Below are 21,930 nucleotides of genomic sequence, written 5' to 3'. Positions count from 1 at the left end.
GCTATTGTTTTCATTACACTTTTCCATAGGGAGATTATTTAAGGATCATATGGCCTCGCTTCAAAGTATGTATGATTTACGTTTGCTGGGCAGAGAGATTTTTCCTCTTGACATCTATGAAGAAACTACTCTTGTGCCAAATAGCTTCTTATCCTCTACACTTTTATGAGGTGCCAATATAAGATTTTCTCATAACCTTAGATGTTGATGTGAACTAATGGAACTACAATGCATATAAAGTGGTCGCTCTACCATAGTAATTGCACATCCCATCTTCAGCACTGATTATCACTGGTTTTGTTTATGCCTGTTCATTTTGAGGAAATCCCTGGAAAGTTTGGAAGGATAAAGCCAATGAACCATCACTGGCTGGGCACATCATCTTCTTCTGGTGTGTAACCCAGAATCAACAATCATAATATCCTACTACTTTGATAATTTTTTTAAAAAATTTAAAAATTTTAAATTTTATCATTTACTGAAAATTAAACTTCAATTTATGTGTGGCTTAAGTTCCTTATACTTAAGCAAAATAGTTTAGTTCCTAACCTCCATTTCTCAATGCAGTGATAGCGACAATGACAATAACATTAGTAATAGCTCTCTCTGATATGTTGTAGCATCTTCTATTTTTTAAATGTTGTCATATTTATTCTCTTTTAAGCCTTCTATCTCAGTAAGATTAATATAACTTAGCCTATATTTCTATAAAGATCTTATCCTGTATGTATTTTTTATGTCCAGAGCTTATATTTGGTTTTAAGCCTGGACTAATGAAGAGGCCAATACTGCTCACAATCTAATAGTTTAACCACTCAATATCAACATGCAAGTAGTTCATGAATGGCATTGTCAGGATTAGTTGGACACACCAAATTAGCATTGACAATACCTCCTAGTTATCATAGACAACTATCTCTTAAAGGCCACAAAGACATGAAAAGCTATCTTCAATGTGACATTACAGTCTATTATATATTACCATACCTCTTGTCATGAAGGTGATTTCTTAAAAAGCTTTTCAATCCCCATGGTTGCTGATAATTTTTGAATATAGTAGAGATTCTTAACCCCGGAGCTATGCAAAGATTACAAAAGTCTATCACAGCTGGCCAATAAATAGGAATATTTATTGTTAATATAATATTAGGTTTTGCTACTTCTGGTTGCTAAATAACTCTCTTAAGTGCTTGGAGGAATATACCATAATAACATAAGAGAAAGAGTAGGAATCTATTGAGCACTCTACCAAATGCTGTGAATTTGTTGGTTTTTCTATTTATGTAAGCACTTTTTAACATTCACAATCACTCCATGAGTTAGATATTATTAGCTTCAGTCTATAAATGAGGAAACTTGAACACAAAACTTGTCTTGAATTTGTAATATAGTTAGGGACACAGAGCACATTGAACAATTCAAATTTGTTATCTATGGTTTGAGGAATATAATTAGTAGATTATTTAAAGAAACTATGGAATGCATAACTTGCAAATGGTCATATTAGTCACATTGTGACTAGTTAATTACATTTTCTTCCTATTCTCCCTGTATCTCTTACAACTGTGGAGACAGTACCCTTCACTGCAAAGGGAGAAGAGGCACATAGCTGAGAACAGAGAAGTCCTTGCTCAGCCTTGAATTTCAAAATAGAGTGTTTAACATCTTTATCTGACACAATGGTTGGAAAACCAAACACTTGTGGAGAAAGGTTTTTCTTGGAATTTTAAAAGCTGGACATTAGGTATGGAAACTAGTAGAAATGGACATAGGTTTTGACAAATGGCTGCAGAATTCGAAAGAGATACAACAAAGGAAAAGGAATCTGAAAACTATTTAAGAATTAGCAATCATAAAAGGTTAAGAAAAAACATGCAAATAGGAAAAAAAGTAGGAGAATTTAAGTTTGAATGAATAAGTAATGTAAAAATCATCAAAGTGGACAGATTTAAAATGTAGACATTTTTTCTATCAGTAAAACACTCTATGATCTTATACCATATATCACCACTAATTAAAAATACTGCAAGGGGACAACAGACATTTAGATATACAAATATGTATAGTATATTTTCTTCAGGTAAGTATGTCAAAGAAAATGATGCCTTCTACAAAAGGCACCATTTAAAGAGTCTAAACATACTAGGAATTATTAGAGTCACTTGGATTCTATTTGATTCCTCAGACTTGAGAAAACAGAAAACCAAGGCTTACCAGTAATGGAAATTTCTTAGAAGCTTAGATTTTGTTGTTTAGTAATTGACAAAAGACTGCATTTTAGTAAAATAAAGAACAAGTGTTATGCCTTAAACAACATCCAAAATGTCAAGAATAAAGTTAGGTAAAAATGCCCTTTTTATATTAATAGTTCAATTAAAAAATGCCTATATAGTAACAATGGAACTAATCATTTTTTTTCACTTACAAGAAAAACAAATAACTTTTATCAAGGGTTACTGGAATTATTTTAAATAAACAGTTTGCGTTATCTCAGTGAACCTCCTTCCTGAATACCCAATCAGAACAGAATTACTTTGTGTATTTTACAGATCCCAAACCCAAGGCTTACAGAGACCAACTTGTCCACAGTCCACAGCTGGGGAGAGGCAGACAGAGCAAGCGCCTGCTCCAGTCCTAGCCAAAGCTGAGGGCCTTGCTCCTGACCACAAATCCCGCACTGTCTCCCTTCACATTTGGCTTTGTAATCAATAGGACACATATTTCACTGTGGTCTTAGGGAATTTACTGATACTTTTAGGGGTAGCAGAAACTCAAAAAGCAGTTTGAGTTGGTCAACTAGTAGTATTAGACTCTTTACCTGTTGTTCTGTATATATTTATTATCCCATTTAGACTTCAAAACAATCCTATAGAGCAGGTGTGACAGTGCACGCCTGTAATCCCAGGGAACTCTGGAGGCTGAGGCAGGAGGATTGCAAGGTTAAGGCTAACTAACCTCAGTTAGGCCCTATGCAATTTAGCAAGACCCTGTCTCAAACAATCGGGGAGGGATTAGGGATGTAGAAGAGTAGATGTAACCCAGAGCCCCTGAGTTAACTTCCCAGTACCAAAACAAACAAAGCAATCAGTAGTTATTATTGCAGTCTCTCCTCTTGTAGAGAGAGGAAGTCAAAGAGTAGAGGAGAATGGGGGAAGCTTTGGATTCAAAACTTCCAGCTCCCAGATAGAACAGAAATCTGTGGGACTTCACACTCAGGGTCCTGGCCACTACCACATACCATCTCTTTGGGGGAATATCTATGGTTTCCTTGGAGAACTCAACTCAGTTTTAATGAAGTGCAACATTTGCTTAAGGAAGCAGCAGAGAAGAGTTTGAGAAGTCGCAAGTGGAGTTTGAAGGCTTGTGAGCATCATATATGAAATTTATATTTTTTTAATAAATTAAGAGAACTATTTGGGATTTCTGAAAAGAAAAATTAATTCTGAAAATTAGGACTTCACTAGCATTAATTTGACAGATGGATGAGGGAACTAAAATCAGAAAGACCAAGTATAGTAATATTTAAGTTCTTACATATAGAGAAGGGAGAAAGAAAAACCTTTTAAACATGTCAAAATTTTTAACTGACAGGAATTTAAATTAATTCTATTACAGAATTTTGATTTATCCTCTAATGTAACTGGAAATAGAAGAGCTGGCTGAGTGTCAGACCAGTTCTTAGTACCTCCACTATTTAACAATAGTAGATTTAAGTCTACCATAAACCTCCATTATTTACAGATTTGAGGGAGAATCTATAGTCCTTCCATTTTAAGAATGATTTCTGTAAGCAAAGATATTTAGTAGTTCATATTCATCTGTGGTACAAAGGAACCAAAGGCATTATCTTGTAAAATGTTTAAGATAAACAATGGAACATTTGCTAATTAAAATTCTTAGAAGGATATATTTTTTCATAATAGTTTATGTAGTTCTTTCTGATCTCTCTGGTGGCTGGCTGTGTCATTCTGACAAGGTCACTGGCCCTCATTTAACTGGCTGCAAGTGTTTTATCACATATTGTACTTCCAAGAAATGTTTACTGCAATACTCCACAACTTATTCTTGACATACCGGCTCTTTCAAAGCTTCTATTTTTGAGTTTATGGTACAAATGCCTATCAGCATTATAGATTACGTTCATATGTGATGGAAACTATTTTCATAATAGTGACTCATTTTATAAATATTTTACACTATGTGCTGGATATCTACTATATATCATCTTTTGAAGTGTTTTAAACTTCATCTAACCTGATCTACATTCATAGTAAAGATATGCAGGGAAAAATGACGAATTTTGATCTTTATCTCCAAAGAAATAGCAAAGTAGTAAATTGTTTTGGATGGGAAGGGAAATGTGATTCAAACAGCATGTCCAAAGATTCACTAAGGTATTAGGTTGCTCTTCTTTATTAAATTATTTAATCATCACAGCATGTATGTGGGATGGCCATTATTGTGTTCACTTCAAATATGAGTGAATTATGATGTGGAAAGTTAAAATAGCTTTCTTATGGTAACCCCAGCTAGAAAGAAATGGAAAAAAAATTAAACTTATTTATTTATGTATTTATTTAGTTTGTTTGTTTTAATACATTACAGTTAATGCAACAGTGGGGTTCATTTTTGACATAAACATACATGCATGGAATATAATTTGCCCCACTTCAGTCCACAGTACTTCCTCTTTCCGTCCCATCTTCCCTCCATCAGTTTTCCTTCTTCTACTCTATAGTCTTTGTTCTAAAAACCCATATCTTTGTTGTTGTTTTTTTTAATTTTTTATTGGTTGTTCAAAACATTACAAAGCTCTTGACATATCATATTTCATACATTAGATTCAAGTTGGTTATGAACTCCCAATTTTACCCCAAATACAGATTGCAGCATCACATCGGTTACACATCCACATTTTTACATAATGCCCTATTAGTAACTGTTGTATTCTGCTAACCTTTCCTATCCTCTACTATCTCCCCTCCCCTCCCCTCCCATCTTCTCTCTCTACCCCATCTACTGTAATTCATTTCTCTCCTTGTTTATTTTCCCATTCCCCTCACAACCTCTTATATGTAATTTTGTATAACAATGAGGGTCTCCCTCCATTACCATGCAATTTCCCTTTTCTCTCCCTTTCCCTCCCACCTCATGTATCTGTTTAATGTTAATCTTTTCTTCCTGCTCTTCCTCCCTGCTTTGTTCTTAGTTGCTCTCATTATATCAAAGAAGACATTTGGTATTTGTTTTTTAGGGATTGGCTAGCTTCACTAAGCATAATCTGCTCTAGTGCCATCCATTTCCCTGCAAATTCCATGATTTTGTCATTTTTTAGTGCTGCGTAATACTCCATAGTGTATAAATGCCACATTTTTTTAATCCATTCATCTATTGAAGGGCATCTGGGTTGGTTCCACAGTCTAGCAATTGTGAATTGTGCTGCTATGAACATTGATGTGGCAGTATCCCTGTAGTACGCTCTTTTAAGATCTTCAGGGAATAGTCCGAGAAGGGCAATAGCTGGGTCAAATGGTGGTTCCATTCCCAGCTTTCCCAGGAATCTCCATACTGCTTTCCAAATTGGACACACCAGTTTGCAGTCCCACCGGCAATGTACAAGAGTACCCTTTTCCCCACATCCTCTCTAGCACTTCTAACTACAATTCAATTCTGCATTTAATTAAACCATAGAACCAGTAAAGTATAATTTTGACAGGTATTTGAAAATTCAAAAACCAGTATAGCCAATGTCAAGAGGGTAATACAGATAAGACAACAAAAAGTAATAATTTCGTATCATATAAAAACAGAAGACCCTCAAAATACCCTCACATATTTTAGTCTTATGGGGTAAAAGAGCAATTAAGTTTTGGTTTCTTCATTTTTTATTTAGTTAATAAAGATATTCATCAAAAGACAGTTGGCAGTTACAAACACTTTCTGTATTGGAGAGGTCTTGCATGTGCACTGATACTTCATATGATAAAGTGACCCTTTCTGAGAGTGTCTATGTGAATAATATCACTCTTTATCAAAAAGAGAGAGAGAGAGAGAGAGAGAGAGAGAGAGAGAGAGAGAGAGAGAGAGCGCTAACGCAAAGTAACCCTGTTTGTACACACAAGACAGTTTGAATGACTTTGCTCAACCATGAGTTTGTTGGCAATCCATAGTTAAAATAACAATAATGTCTTTATTTTATATAATTTCCCCAACTGGGGTTATTTTTCTGTTAAAGTAAGAAATTGTGGAATAATTATACTTTGCCATGATAATTCTTGAACATAAAACACAGTCATTTTAAACACAGCAGTTTTACTTATCTTTGTTTTATATGTTAGAGTCCTTTGTAGTATCTCACTTGATTACACATTCATAAAATATTTGAAAACCATTATTTCAGAGGTTATTGTGTCATCCTTCAAAGTAGGAGTCCTATTGGTTTCAAAAGAACTCCAAGGAAGTAGAAGTATGAATGGTCTAATCTATGTACTTCTAAAGAATTTAATTAATATACTGATGACTTTAAAGATTCCATGTAATAATAAAGCAAATTTTTTTTTATTTCTGAATGTATAGTTCACAAAATAAATAACAATTATAACCCCAAAGTTTTAGATGACTAGAACTAAACAAAAATAAGGCTTTGAACATTTAAAGGAATTTCAAGCTTTTTTTAATTGATAGGCATCTCAAAAATTCCAAGGTACATTCATTCTTAAAATCTAAATCACTCTAAAAATCCTCCAGATTTTGATAATAAAATTTTATTTTATACTTAAACTTTTATGCTCAAAAAGATATAAATTTCTGTTCCCCAAATTATAAATGAGTTGCTATTAATATAATTTCAAGACAAATGTCTTATTTTCCAAATGCTCCACAATCTAGGGAAATAGTAGGACATAGCAAAAGTCATTTTATTTGAGAAATGTGTAAAATGCATTTCAACTCAATTGTGGGGAAAAAAAAAAAAACCCTACATAATCACAAGTAGAACTGCACTAAACTAATCTGTGTACTGGCCAGGATTAAGAAAAAAAAAAAAAAAAAAGCCAAGGAAGAGGCCTAGGGAACTCTACAACTACTACACATAGTTCACTACTGCTATGTCCTTTGGTGCTAGTCCAGTCAGAGGTAGTTATGTTAGGACGTAAAAACTATCTATCAACATATAAACGCTGAAACCACTACCCGAGAAATAGATGAAAATCTGAAATGAATCACAGTTCCTGATGACATCACTGAGCCTTTATAAAAGCATGGGTATTTAACTATTAAGCCACACTTGATGGTGTGACTTGCTTTGGCCAATATACTTTGTTTGAATGGATACAAAATATACTGTGAGCAGAAGGTCTTGTGCATATCTTAGGAAAACAAGTATAAAAAGATCAGGAGCAAACTGTTCTTTCCAAACTATAAAGTATAATAGAAAATGATGGAAGCTGGGTGTGGTGGCCCAGGCCTGTAATCCCAGCAGCATGAGAAGCTGAGGGGAGAGGATCTTTAAGTTCAAAGCCAGCCTCAACAACTTAGGGAGGCCCTAAGCAATTTTGTGAAACTCTGTCTCAAAACAAAAAGGGCTGGGGATGTAGCTTAGTGGCAAGGCGCCCCTGGTGTAATTCCTTGTACCAAAAAGAAAAGGCTGGGGTGGGGGGCGGTGGCAGAGAAAGGAAGGAAGGAAGGGAGAGAGAGAGAGAGAATTATCATTCAGAGGGAATGGGTATGTATTCATGCTTTCCTTTCATGCCAAAAAATAATTAAAAGAAAACCAAGATAGCAATATAAAGTGTGTCACTCTATTGAAAATCCAGTAATAATTTATTTGAAAACATTTTTCTTAAGAAGAGGCTTTAGTATTTCCCCCACAAAAGTATTCACTATATTTCCAGTAATTTTATATAGGTGAAGTATGTATTTTTATTGATTAATACTCTGATTCTTGCTTTTCCCGTTTTCTTCATGTTAGTATCAATGTTCTGAATATACTGGAATAAATTAGCTCCTTCTCCACGATTCTTCAGTTTACAAATTGTACCTATATGTATACTGTTTCTCATGCCAGAAATCTTGGAATAATCCTTGACATCGCACTTTTTCTCACTAATCCTCTCTACTACCAATTCACGAATAAGAAGTCTAATAGATCCTACAAAGCATATCTCAGTTCCATTTCCATATGCCTACAAAGCATATCTCTGTTTCCATTTCCACAACCCAAATCCTAGCTCAATTATTTATTATAAAAATTTTCCTAAAGTGTACAGAGTAAGAAAGTATTTGTCACCCTGGTTTCTCTGATTTGTAACAAGTCAGAGAAGCCATTACTGAACTGTACAAGAACAGTTGTAGAACAATTAGACTTCTGGTATATCAAATATACTTGTGCACAAAATTACAATCTGAGAACCTCAAAATTTTCTCAAAGGAACTGATCTTTATATATTTTAAATAATTACTGTGTTAATTCCTATAACTCTAATCAATCAGAAAATATAATACATTTACATTAAGGACTAAATTAGACGCATTCTCATAGAGCATTTCTGTACTCGTGACACCATAAACTATACATCAGGATTCTACCTTCACTATGATTTCACTTTGTATCTCAAATTAAGAGGAAAGAAAGGCTACATTATTCTCCAGTAAGAAACAACTCCCATATCTCAACAAGATAACACTCATTTCTGGTTCAAACTATGCGCTGAATGCATAGGCACAGGGAAAACTTGATTTCGTCTAGCTATTCAAGACCAGGTGGATGGAGGCTCCACGGTGATAGGCTTCTACAATTGCTACCTCAGGAAAACGGAGAACAGTCCCCCAAGGGATACATACAGAAGAGACACACCTCATTTTTTGTTCTATTGCATTAGCCAAAGTGAGTCACCTGGCAATTTTTAGTTAACTTCAACAAGGGGCTGGGAAGTAAAATTCTACAATATTCTCAAAAATGGGAAAGAAGAAGAAATTGAGGAGAAATGCACTAAAGAGTGCAAGATTCACACACAGACATTTAGAAGTATAAGTGAAACCATTGATTTAGTCAATCACTAATTCACACAACACATAATTTTTTTAGTCAATCACTAATTCACACAACACATAATTTTTTTCTGCAGTAGGATGTGAGCTAATTTTAAAAGGATGAAAACTCAAGTGAGTCCCTATGTACATGTTGGCTTAGGATACAGCCATTAAAACAAGCAATTATTTAAATAACAATTCTAAGAATAAATGGGCCATATATTGAAGCATCCTGGGAAAAAAAATTAAAGTGATCTTTAGGTGATCACACAAATCACACAATTTGAAGGTGTGATCATTTTTAAGAAGAGATAAAGAATGCTGTCAGGCAATTCGTAAGTTTCAAATTTTATTTTATTTGTTTATTACTTTTTTTGTACTATACATTGAACCCAAGCACTCTTAACCACTGAGCCACACCCCTAGCCCTTTCATCTATTTATTTATTTTTCATTTTGAGATAGGGTCTTGCTAAATTGCTGAGGCTGACCTTGAACTTGGGATCCTCCTGCCTCAGCCTCCAGAGTTTCTGGGATTGTAAGTGTGCATCACCATGTCCCACTCAATATGTTTTTTATTCAATGATTCACTCTAAAAAGACTTCATGAGGTAACAATAATCATTACTCAATTTAAAGATAAATTTCTCACTTCACTTTCACCTAGGAGGGGAGTATGCAAAACTCTTTAAGTCATATCTAGGGCTTTTTGTTGCCTTTTTAAATGTAAATTATAACAGCCATTACATGACTTTTTATAATGCTGGCTCATGGAACTATAATTCTTAACTCCCAATAAAATGTTCTATTTTTATACTGAAAATATGTCATTTTATAATCTATTAAACAATTATATTAAAACCATTAAGTAACATTTAGAATTAGAAAACATTCATTTTCCCAGAACCCAAATATATGTTCCTTTTTTTCTGTATTTTTAAATCTATTTTTCACATATTATTATTCAAAGAAGTTTTACCAGGAAAAGGAGGAACGGGATAAATAACATATTGCTTTCTACAAGTTATGAACAATCTTACACATGCAAAGAAGAGATGTACTCTTGAGGTTTGTGGCTATCTTGGTTCTAAGTAGAGATAAAAAGAGCATCCCTAAGACTGATTGCAGAGATGCTGCCTGCTGTGGTTTCATTTCCCCATGAAAATGAAAACTCAAAGTTGAAATTTAATCCTCATTGAGAGGTGGTAGAGAGATGGTACCAGGTGGGACCTCTACGAGATGATTAGAGGGCTGGGGATGTAGCTCAGTAGTAAAGTACTGGCCAAATATGTGTGAGGCCCTGGGTCATAGATCATGAGAACAGAGCCTATTCATTCATTAAGAGATTCACAGGTAATTTAAGAGTAGGACTGGTATAAAATCCAGTTTGGCTCTATTTCTTGAATGCATCCCTCTCCTCATGGTCATAACTTGCAGCTCCTCAGGGCTCCACAGGGTCCCTACCAGCAAGAGGGCCCTCTCCAGATATGGCCTCTGGACCTGGGACCTCCAAACCTTCAGAAACAGGAGGTGAATAAAGCTTTACTCTATAAATTATCTCATCTCTGGAATTCTTTGATAGCAACAGGAAACAGATGAAGAGACTGACATTATTAGGTCAGCAGTCACTATTTCACCATATCTTTGGGGCTAAATTTACACTAATCGATAAACAATAGAGAAGATATATGCCTTGCTGATGGCTACAGATGACAAAGGTCTTTGATCCATGTCAGAGAATATGTTTAAGGTGAGAAGCAAAAAGTTCTTGGAACTAAGGAATTGAATAAAAAATGCAGCCTTTGAAGACTTTATATATAAAACTTGCTCTAACCTTTTTACTCATCAGCACATTGTACTTTAAGGTAAATGTATTCTCAGTATCTATTTTCTTCCTATATACTATGTTTTCATAAATAATTTATATATTTTCACAAATGATCATGTACCCTATGTAAATACGGAATGTAATTTTATTAATTCATATAGTAACTTTTAATAAAGCTTATCAGTTTTATGGATTTATATGAAAAATAAAATCTATCAGTTCTAGTAGTTTCTTCCTGTATCGAAATAGAAAAGTTTATCTCCTGTGCACCAACCCCCTTGGCTTACAACCCAATTTGGAATCTACTGTTTGAGTTTCTGTGGAATGCTTTTTGTCTGCAGGAAACAAACAGATATGTCAGGGCCAGAAAAACTACCAAGCAAACAAACATAAAATTCCCTTTTTCCTAATGTTGTATATCTAAATAACATCCTACTGCATGAATTAAGATATTCTGAAAGATAAAACAGGTATCATTTTGGGGTGATTCAAAATCTGAGCTGGTAGAAGTTGATGTCTTACTGGTTAACACATGGTCTTGGGACATTCAGATTTTGTCATGTAAAATGGTGTGTGGGATTATATCACAGATGCAGAAGTGTGTTCCTTTCCGTCACACCCACGAGTCTTAGAACAGAACAGTGAAAGGCAGCGTGAGTAAGAACCACTCTACAAATGAAAAGCGTGGATAATGTGCTGATATGTGATGCACTAATTTAGTCATCATGGCGTTTCTTCAATTTTAAACATTATTTGTACTAAGAAGTTTTAATTTGTCTTAAAAGGGTTATTAAATGGGGCTCTACAGGTATATTTTGTTTAATTAACACCTTTGTAAATATGTCTGTATTTCACTGTTTATAATAAAAATGCATCTATTTTAAGAGACTGAATTTCATAATTTCAAAAATTCTTTGTAACTGTTGCTAATGTTTTGTCAGTGGGTTGAAAAACTTTTTCCCTAAGTTTCAGAGTAACCAAAGCTTCTAGAAAATGTGGAGTGATAATTTTAGCATTATAGAAAACATTAAGAAACGTTTATATCAAATTTGACTTCTCAGAGAAAAGGTAAGCTATAGCACAAATTAAACAGATATCTGGAAGAAGTAGTTTTTGTTTAGAAGGACCCTTTGAAATGTAACTTTTGACTTCCAGTAACATGTTTTTTTTTTTGTCTGGAAAAGCAAAGCTTAGGGGAACCAAAGCTATCAAGAAAACAAACATAAAACACCTTTTACAGAGAGTGAAAAAAATTCACAGAAATGGGACTGTTAAAAAGAGACTATATCATATTTTATCTTCCTGATTAAAATATTTTCCTAATCCATATTTAATAAAATATTTCATAGAAAGGACTAACATCATTTTAAATCATTGCTGGTTTTGATTTAACTCATCGATTGGCCTTTAATGAAATTAGTGGATTTAGAAGATAATTCATTTATTTAAAATGAATCAAACATTTTTCCATCATCTAATATTCATTTAGCTGGAATTAGCATAGAAATTAATAATTTAAGAGAACATTTTAATTCTCATTAAGAAAAGGTTTAGTATCCAAATTTAGAATACTTCAATATCAGTGAAAATGAATTCCATATTTCTTAAATAAAGGCATCTTTTTGATAATGGAATACTTAACGGATGTTAAATTTATAACACTGCAGTCTGCCTAAAGAGTTAAATCAAAGTAGAACAATAAGGCAATTGTCCAAAATACTAAAGACAAACAAAAACACAGGGAAAAATTTAGGCTGAAATTAAGTGAATAAGAAATGTGTTTTAGATGGTGTCATTATATTGGCTGGCTACATTAACTGTATCTATTGGATTAAGGATCATTTCCCTCTTTCTCTTTGCTCAGAGAGAAAGGGCTCCAATATTTCCAAGGGTGTGATTTTACTGGCCTAGTTTGGGAGCTAAGAGATATGGTTCCATTGCTGATTTCTCCCACCAGTAGCTCTGCATTTTCAATTGGTAAATTGAAAATGAGACACTTTCAAGCTCCCAAGTTGTGAACACGTAAAACCATGATATTATAGCTTTGTGTGTATGTGTTGTGAAATAGAAACAATTACAGCTATATGTGTATATGCACATTATACCTGTTCGACAATATGGTATTACCCTAAGGACACTGCTAATATTTAAGAATCACTCAAAGTTTAACTAGGTATTTGATTTAATTACAATAGCTTTTACAATTGTGATTAAGAAATTAATCACACTAGAAATAAAGAAGAAAACTTTCATGTCCTAATTTACGTTAACTCCGAATACCACTAGACAATAAATATACAATGATATGAGGGTTCTTGTTAACATGTAATCCATTCTTCATGATTTTTAGGAGACCACTGCTGGTGATAAGTATAATGGTGAATGCAGAACATATAAGCCATGACTACTCAGAAAGTCTAATTACTTTGCACTTTTTAATTATTTGTTACACCACTTATATCATATTAATTCTTAAATTCAGCTGACATATACATGTACATTGCTCACCTTTTTAGTACAAATGTCTTTATAACACTTAGGCATTATTTTAGTAAGGTTCATTTCTTGATTTTCCTTCCATGATCTAACTTGGTAATGCCACACTTCTATAAAATATTTCACCACTACATAAAAGTATCTCTATCTCTTCCAATATAATAGCATAAAATACTATATTTTTTCTCAGGGAATAATAATAATCTAATAGCTGTCTTCCAACTGTTTATCCCATATTTCTTTTGTTAGGTTGGACTTACTGTTTTTCACAGTACTAGGTTCTTCTTTTTCTTACTATGAAAATCTCATAAAGAAGTGAGAGTACTTATACTATCAGTATGTTTTCTATGATAAGTTATAGCTTCTTGCTTGTTCTCATACTACTTTACTTCTTGAGCACCACAAAATCTAATTTTCTCCATCTGAATGTGCGCGCGCGCGCACACACACACACACACACACACACACCCCATGCCTTCTATGTTTCCCTTATTTTACAATATTGTTATGATACTACCTTGGAAATAGTGTAACCCTCCTAGTTTTAAATATGCTTTTGACCTTACTGAACTTGATGTAGAGAAACACCCTAGTACAACTGAAGAAATGCTAGCTTTAAGAAATCAGTAAATTAATTCTTTAAGCAATGTAAACATCTACTTCGTTGTTAAAATACTTAAAGAGATCATGTCATGTCTAACATAAATTTTAATACTTCATGTCTGATAACTACTCTATATTGCATATGTATTAAAGTGAACTATAATTTTTATAGAGACTTTAAATAGCTTAACAAAGCAGGGAGCAATGCATGAACATGTGGATAGAAAATCCTTTGGGCTTTTAAAATTATTAATTTTTCCATGTGTCTTTGAGTGACAAACATTATTTTTCTATTATGATTAATAATTTAAATATCACATCTGACACTTCTCTAGAGACTTATTTATCAACTATATCACAGTTTCAGAGGGTAGATGACAGCTATTGACTCAAAATGTGCTTTATTAAAAACTTTCTTAATGTACTTTTATGACAAATTCTAATAGGCTAGTAAATGTTTCTGTCATGAAATAATTATGCTAGGAAAACAAGTAACAATATCTCTTATATTAAAAAGTAATACAGTGAATCATTGCCAAATCCGTAGATCATTTTGAAAAGCTAGATAAAAATCTTATTTGTTCTTTATACATCAGTAAAATGTTCTATTTTATAAGAAATTTCAGTTATTTTACAAACTTCAATCTATGCCCATGAAGGAGAGAACATGGTATGGGGGTTAAGATTGAAGAGCCAAATCCAGGTTTAAGTCTTGGCCCATCACTTTCCAACTATGCTATCATTAAGCCTATATTTTCTAATAATTGAAATGTTATGAATAATATTACGTACAGGATTATTTTGAAGGAAAGCACTTGATGCATAGAACATGTTCAATAACTAGTAGCTGTTACTATGAGTACAGTTCAGGCACTATTTATTTTAAGAGAAGCATGATGTGAAATGAGTTTAGGGATTCCTGAGAATATTTACTTACTTTCAAGAGAGAAAACAGATATATTTGATTATAAATGGCATTTTAAAAAATATATACTATACCATCACTACATACAACTGCACACATACACGCACATACACAATAGTACTGTAGAAAAACTAATTTATATTTAAAAGTTTATGCTGTACTCTTCTAAAGTATCCAACCCACTCTGTCTTATTATTTGATATGTACTACAATTATCTAGCAATTATTACAACCTCTATTGTGCAGATTTAAAAGGTTGATTGTGTTATGGCGATTATGTGTTACTTTTGGAAGTAACTAAGATTTTCTTACCCTTCTTTGACTGTTTCAGGGTAATTCCCTACAGTCGTTTCTTAAAAAAAATATACATATATGTGTGTGTGTGTGTGTGTGTGTGTGTTTATATACTCAATGATTCATAACTATTTACAGAAAGTGGTTAAAACTTTATGAAGGAGAAAGATCATTGATTTGTGGTCACCAAATTTGTTGATTTGTAGTATCATTTTTGAGTTTTCATAAAGAATTCACAATTCAATATTTTAAGATGTGTGCAAATATTGCCAACCAAAAATGTGATATATTGTGTGATTCCAACTATGCAACATTTTGGAAAAGGAAAACCTATGGAGACAGTAAAAAGTTGTTGAGTTTCAGGGAGGAAAGAATGAATGGGTATTTTTAGGGCAGTAAAACTATTACATATGATATTAAAATGGAGGATACATGTTATCATGCATTTGTCAAAATCCACAGAATTTACAACACAGTGTGAACCCTAGTAGAAACAATGCACTTTGGTTGGTAATGTGTCAATGTGGGGTCATTGATTATGGATATTTATTATAATAAACATTTATATAAAAGTCCATATAGGAATCCCATCCATGAATCTCCTTCTCCTTGTGTGCTTCCTCAAAATAGAATACAATCACTACACTATAGGTTGATATTGCTATTTTAATATTAAAATACCACTTTTTAATATTGATACTTTAGAATCTCCTATTGAAGACTAATGTGTCCCCTACATTGAAGATATTCAAAGTAAAAACCTCAATGCTCTCACTAGATCATTTCCAACACATCTTTCAAGAGATAGGAATTACTTAATGGTCAAAAGGCTTGTCACAAACTAAATATCTATTCTGTGTCACAAGTTTAAAATTAATAGTTCCCCAAAGTTATGTTGCAAATTTATATGACTCATCCAAAGAGAATATGGATGATACTCTACAAAGCTGTCATCATTACTGAAGAGAAGAAAATACTCTATATAATGTTTTTTATTGATGGCTTGCTTATTACGATTGCTGTGTTCAATGAACACCATATATCTTCAAAAAGAATAATTTTCCAAAAAATTATGAAATAATTTATGTGAAGAAGAAAACACAAAAGAATCCAGAAATAATCCAGATGGTAATTTATGAATAGTTGGTTATTCTTTGACTTGTTAATATGGGCATGGAAAAAAGTTACAATTCTTAGAATGTGTGATTCATTGTTATGCTGAGGCCACAATCATTCAGAAAATAAAATTGTAGTATCAAAAGTTATAATTTTGATACATCAATTAAAATCTAACATTTAAAAAATGGACATATTCTTAAAAATAGACATTTTAAGTTATAATTATTAAGAGTGGGTTTTCACCTAGAATTTTATCCTGTATTACTTATTAGAAAATAAGAGAAATGTAAAAAATACCCTGGGAATTAACACTATGTAGAGTTTAAGGAATAAAATTTCATAATACTAATTAATAATCTTCACAATATTTTAAAATCCAAAGCAAAGAAAAATACAGATGCACAAAGATACTTAAAGTGTATGTTCTGTTCTTTATAAGTGAATTAGAAAATTAAAGGCTTAAGAAATAAAGTGGAATGAGATTTTAATTAAGAAAAATTTAAATTCCAGTCCAAAGCTGTGATAAAATTCTGAATAAAACATGGCTACTGTAATTGGACCAGGTTTGTTTCTTCATGAAGTTGTTTCTAATTCTGAAGCTGCATATGTGCAGGCACCAGTGATGTAGAATGCAAGCGTTGCCATGGTAAGTACACATCTTTTCTTGGACAGTCAAATATAAAAAAAAAAAAAAAGTATAAAGAACTTTCACTTCATTATGTTATGGAAATTGACTATGCTTTTTCAGCCATGACATATTAGCATGATGCAATGCAGCACAGGACAGAAATATCCCACGTTTTAAAAAACTTTAGCCCGTTAAGATGGCTTATAATACATGGAGTCAAAATAAGAAATTTCTAAGTCACGTAACCCTTGTTAAATGCTGGGTGGGGGAACAAGCTCTACCTCCATTAAATTAATAAATTTTCAGTTTTCAGGACATCCCACAAGCCAGAGACACCTCGGGAACCCGAACGCTGATGTTGCTAAACACACCCCCCATTGCATGTGTGCTTCAATTCTTTCACTTTTAAGGAAAAAATAAAATCTTTTCAGCATCTCTACTTTCTCATTCTTTCCTGGTTTGATCAGTGGTTTCCAAGCAGCATGGACATGACTGCTCCACAGTCTTTTGCAAAAAGATCTCCCAGTGGTTCCCTTCCGGGAAGTCAGCTTAAGGATGCCTGAATTGAGGCATGACACTTGGACTGGGGAGGTGGCAGAATCTGTTGCGAATGGCAGCAGGTTCTGAGGCGCTGTAGAACCCACGTGTGCAGGGGCTGGAGAACTTTTCCACAGCGTTTCCCACAGGGAATGCCTCATTTTGAAAGAGGGGGCCGGCTGGGACCAGGGGTGGGGATGAAGGGTGGGCAGAAATGAAATTTCAGAAGATCCAAGCCCTTCACAGGCAACCATCCACTTGGACTCCTTTCCGCTCTGTTCTCGCCTAAGGTCAACTTATTATTATTGTTGCTGTTATTATTTTTTTCTTTTATATGAGGACTTCAGCAACTGAGATGCTGAGCATTTCATAGGCTCAGCCTGGAACAAAGAAAAGCGAGTTCCTAATACTGTATCTCTCCGGTTGGAGGGATCACGTGTCCTGCTTTCGGTGGAATGCACTCTGCTCGCCCACGCTATAAAATCTCTTTTGTGCTTAGAAATATTGCCCAGGTTAAAATATGCTCAAATACAAATTGCATGTCTTCCATCAGGAAAGCCATATTTCAACATTTACAGGTAACAGATATTTACCTGCTGACCCAATTACCACTGCAGGTAAATTCGATGTAAGTGTATTGGGAAAGTAATGGAAAAGAGCAGGTGGCGGACCCCCGTGTCTCACTGATTCCCACCCACCCCCTCCCGCTTTTTCTAATTCCTTTTGAAGGAGAACTTCGAAAGGAACGTGGGAGTCGTCGCAGATGGTTCCTATCTGTAGCTGATTCCCAGGAGTTGTGAAAGTGACCCCTTCCCTTCTCCGCCTCGCCTCGTGCTGAGCCCTCTCGCCCAACCCGCTTGCTTTGTGACTTGATGGGGAGGAGATAGCGAGGGAAAAGAGGAAGAGGACTGAGGAGGTTCTTTTATTCCGCCCTGATGGTAGAGAAGTAGTGTAATGAAGCAATTTTGCAGCCATCTCCGTTATTATGAAGTCACACTATTTTTAAAGGCAATATGTACAATCTCATCCCCACCCACCTCCTGGTTCTTGACTCTAAAAACAGACTAGAGACCTCCGGTAGCCAGTCTCACGGTCCGGTGAGCCAGGGTGCCATGATTACCCTAATACTAATGGGCTTTCCTCCCTCTTTCCACATAGGATCAGAAACGCGTCCTGCATCCTTAATGACTGGGAGAGGAGGATGCGAAGGGGCCCAGTAGTGAATTAGGAATAGTGCGGGTTCACCAGGAACACAAAGGAGATGTGCGGGTAGGAGTTGTCTGGAATAGGGAGAGGGAGGCATCATTTTCCCTGACTCCTTAGGAAAGCTTTTACCCCATTGCTCCCCCACTTCTTTCAGTCCTCCAGTCTTTCATGCTCCTTCATCTCCTTTATCTCCCCCCAAGCCCCACCCCTGCAATCCTCAATGACATAAAGATCTCCTAAAAGCATTTTTCAAACAATTAGCTATCAAGTCAGTAATACAACACCCTCCAAGATAAAGGAACCAGTGCGACCTGCCACAAGTGTGTGTGTGTGTGTGTGTGTGTGTGTGTGTGTTTCAAACACGCGCTTGATCCCTCACACACCTCCGGGAAAGGCTGACTGGAGCTACCCAAGATAATAAAGAGGAGCAAAGCCTAACCTCAGCTGGACCAACGGTCCCAGCACTAGAGCCCAACACTCGCTCTTTACCTTTCCTTTTCGCAGTATGTAACCCTTTAGGGTCTCTCGCCAGCCCAAGCCACACAGTGTTCCCGTGCACTCGCTCAGCTAGCATCCCATTTCCAAATGCCAGGCACCTACCACAGCACTGCCGCCTCCGCGGAGCCACCTCAGGAGCAGCTCCCAGCGAGCGCCCAAGACTCCCGCCCTCAAGTGCCCACCCCCGGCCGGTCACTGGGGTCCCACACCGCGCGTGGTCAGGGTCGGTGCGGCCACAAGCAGCGATCCGCCACCCCCACCCCGGGCACACACACATACCCGCAGCCCCCTCGGCTACCATGCGAGAGTGCTCTACTCACATCGCCGGCGGGAGAAACTGCCCATGAGGTTCTGGAGAGCGTGAGCCGTGCAGCTGCTAAGGGTTATTCCTTAAAGTGTTCGAGGGTCCGCAGTAGAGTAGGAGCGAGAGTCCTCGGAGGAGGAGGAGAAGGAGTAGGAGGAGGAAGAGGAGGAGAAAGAGGGGATTCCAGGCAGGTGCCGCGTTAGACCATGATGCTGATGCCCTTCAGGTGGACCGCTGGTGAGGTTCCCGCGGGGAGCCGCTGAGGGGAAGCCCAGAGCGCCGGCGGGGGAGGCACGAGCGCGTCCACTCCCCGGCCTCCGCCTGCCCTGCGCGCCGCGCTAGCGACCGCAGCAGCAGCAGCGGCGGTGGTGGCGGAGGCGCAGCTCCCTCCCCGCCCCCAGAAAGCTCCACAGACAATAAATCCTGGGCGGAGAAGAGAAGAGCAGGAAAGGGACCCAACTCTGTAACACCCGCTGCCCGCCGCGGCGCCTCCGCTGGGCGAGGATCCCCGGGGGCTGGGGCGCAGTGGGCTACTCAGAGGTGCAATGTGCTTCGGCGGACGAAGGCGGCGGCGGTGGCCAGAGTGGGAGGCTGCAGGTCCCGCCGACGAGAAGCCCCCGTGCAAGGGCTGGGAGTCCGTGGCTTCAAGCCTGGGGTTCGCCGGGAGTGGGGTCCTCCTCGGTGCAGTGGCTCGGCGCACAGGTGCCAGGATTGGCAGGAGAGGAGGCGCTGCTCTTGGCTCTTGCCAGTGTCTCCCTGCTCTCCCCGCCCCCTCTCTTTTTTTCCCACCCCCTTTTCCGACGACACCAGCTGCAGCTGCTTCAAAGTGTGAAAAATGTCAAGGAGATTTTCCAATGATAGGAGAGGGTGCCCATGTTCACAGTCCTCGGCAGCTTTTCTAGATCCTCTCTTGCCCCTCTGACCTCTACTAGGACTCCCCCCCAAATTGTAAGGAGGAAAAAAAAAATCTCAGTCCCGTAGAAAACTGAAATGCTCTCCTCCCGGCTCCGCCGCCACAGGCTGCTTTTCGAAAACGGGACAGCAGGCCGAGCTCTCTGGGTTCCTCCAGTCGCCCGCGGCGCGCGAGGCAGGTGGCACGAGGCACCGCGCTGGGCAGCGCAGCCGCAGGCTTCTCGCGCTTGCGGAACGGCCCCGGGCGCTCTGGCGGCACGGTTGTCCTGCAGCGCCTGCAACTGGGTGGCAGAAGCGGCTCCCTGCCTGTGCGCCTGCCTGCGCGCCCCTGCACCCGCACCAGCTCAGTGACGCTGCGCTCGTGGCTCCGCAGGCTGCCGCTCCTGCTATCTCAGCAAAGAGGCGGCCAGGAGCGCCTCCTCGGGGTTTCCTCCCCCGCCCGCCTTGCCTGCTGCAGGTTGTTGGCTGCCAAGGAGAAAAGTCTTTGCTTCCGTGTCCAGTCGCTTCATATCAGTCATGGCAGAGACCCTTGTGCCAGCTCTCATGTCCCCTTCTCATTCTGGGGCTGGATTGCTGCTCTGGGAGTGCGCAAAAACAGAAGGGTTTCCCAACTTTCCCTTCATCTAGTCACCGCCCCTCCTCCTGCCCTGACACACACAGGAACGAACACACACACACACACACACACACACACTCACATAAAGGCACACACACTTTGTTCTCACTTCCCTTTAAACTCTCATAAGCAGCAATATGTTAAAAAATATAGAAGCTAGTGCTATATGTAGACTTGTATTCTCTAGACACATCTGATGTAATCTTTTAACATAGATTTATTGTCCTGGAATCATTCTTTTGTGGGATATAGCCTCTGGGTTGGTTGGTTTGGTTGTTTCTTCATTATAGAAGAGGAATACTCTTCCCTTTCCTCCCCTAATCGCTAATACAGTCAGACTGTGTGTGGCATTTAAATGCCATGTTGAGATGTATGTAAGCTTACAGTATACCGAAAAGAAAAAAGCACTTGCTTGTATTAGATTTGGAATACTAAAATCTTCAAGGTTAAATATCATTTTTCCTGACTGCTGGGGATTGTCTAGGAAAAGCCTTGGGAGGCTGAAACCTAATCTGCAGAGAACCAAGGGGAAGGATTATTGTCCACTTTATCTTGACTGGAAAGGTGGGCTGACTTTTAAAGAAGGTTTCCCAGTGTTTGGTATAATTTGCATGTAGAAAGGAAAAGTAGTGAGGGTATGTTTTGTAAAGCCTGATCATTTTTTTTAAAAAGTGCTACAAAACACCATGAAACAGCTTCTGAAAATGGCAAATAAATGGGGATAAACATGTCAAAAGAACAACTGTTTTTAAATTAACCTTTGTTGAGCTCTAATTTTTCACACAGTTTTGTCCTTGTGAACATCTTGCCACATCTCAATGCCTCAGCCAAATGGGATTATATGAAAAAATTTAGATATCAATCGAAAAATCTACTGGAAAAGTAATTTGATACAAGAATCCTATGAAAGCAATCCTTCATAGGCTTCCAATTCTC

At 37.1% G+C, this 21,930-nt stretch overlaps 1 protein-coding gene across 7 annotated transcripts in view; it reads right to left on the bottom strand.

Moving 5' to 3' along the window:
* Positions 1 to 20,629, bottom strand: part of Lrrc7 (leucine rich repeat containing 7) — a 552,277-nt gene extending 531,648 nt beyond the window's left edge. For 5 of the 7 annotated variants that reach the window (XM_058581585.1, XM_046451172.2, XM_058581588.1 and 2 more), the window contains exon 1: positions 19,483 to 20,629. Coding sequence is in view for 6 of the 7 variants with exons in the window: in XM_046451172.2 (XP_046307128.2) it covers positions 19,483 to 19,484 (2 nt within the window). In the remaining variant the exon portion in view is untranslated. The remainder of the gene's footprint in view (positions 1 to 19,482) is intronic. The other 2 variants (XM_046451173.2, XM_058581589.1) reach the window with 2 other exon arrangements.
* Between the last annotated feature and the right edge of the window lie 1,301 nt (positions 20,630 to 21,930).

The sequence above is a fragment of the Marmota monax genome, unplaced genomic scaffold, assembly GCF_021218885.2.
Source record: "Marmota monax isolate L192 unplaced genomic scaffold, Marmota_monax_Labrador192_F-V1.1 WCK01_AAM20220418_F8-fsc00023, whole genome shotgun sequence".
Taxonomy (NCBI): Eukaryota; Metazoa; Chordata; class Mammalia; order Rodentia; family Sciuridae; genus Marmota; species Marmota monax.
The sequence above is the reverse complement of the archived record's forward strand: the minus strand, read 5'-3'. Positions and strand labels throughout refer to the sequence as shown.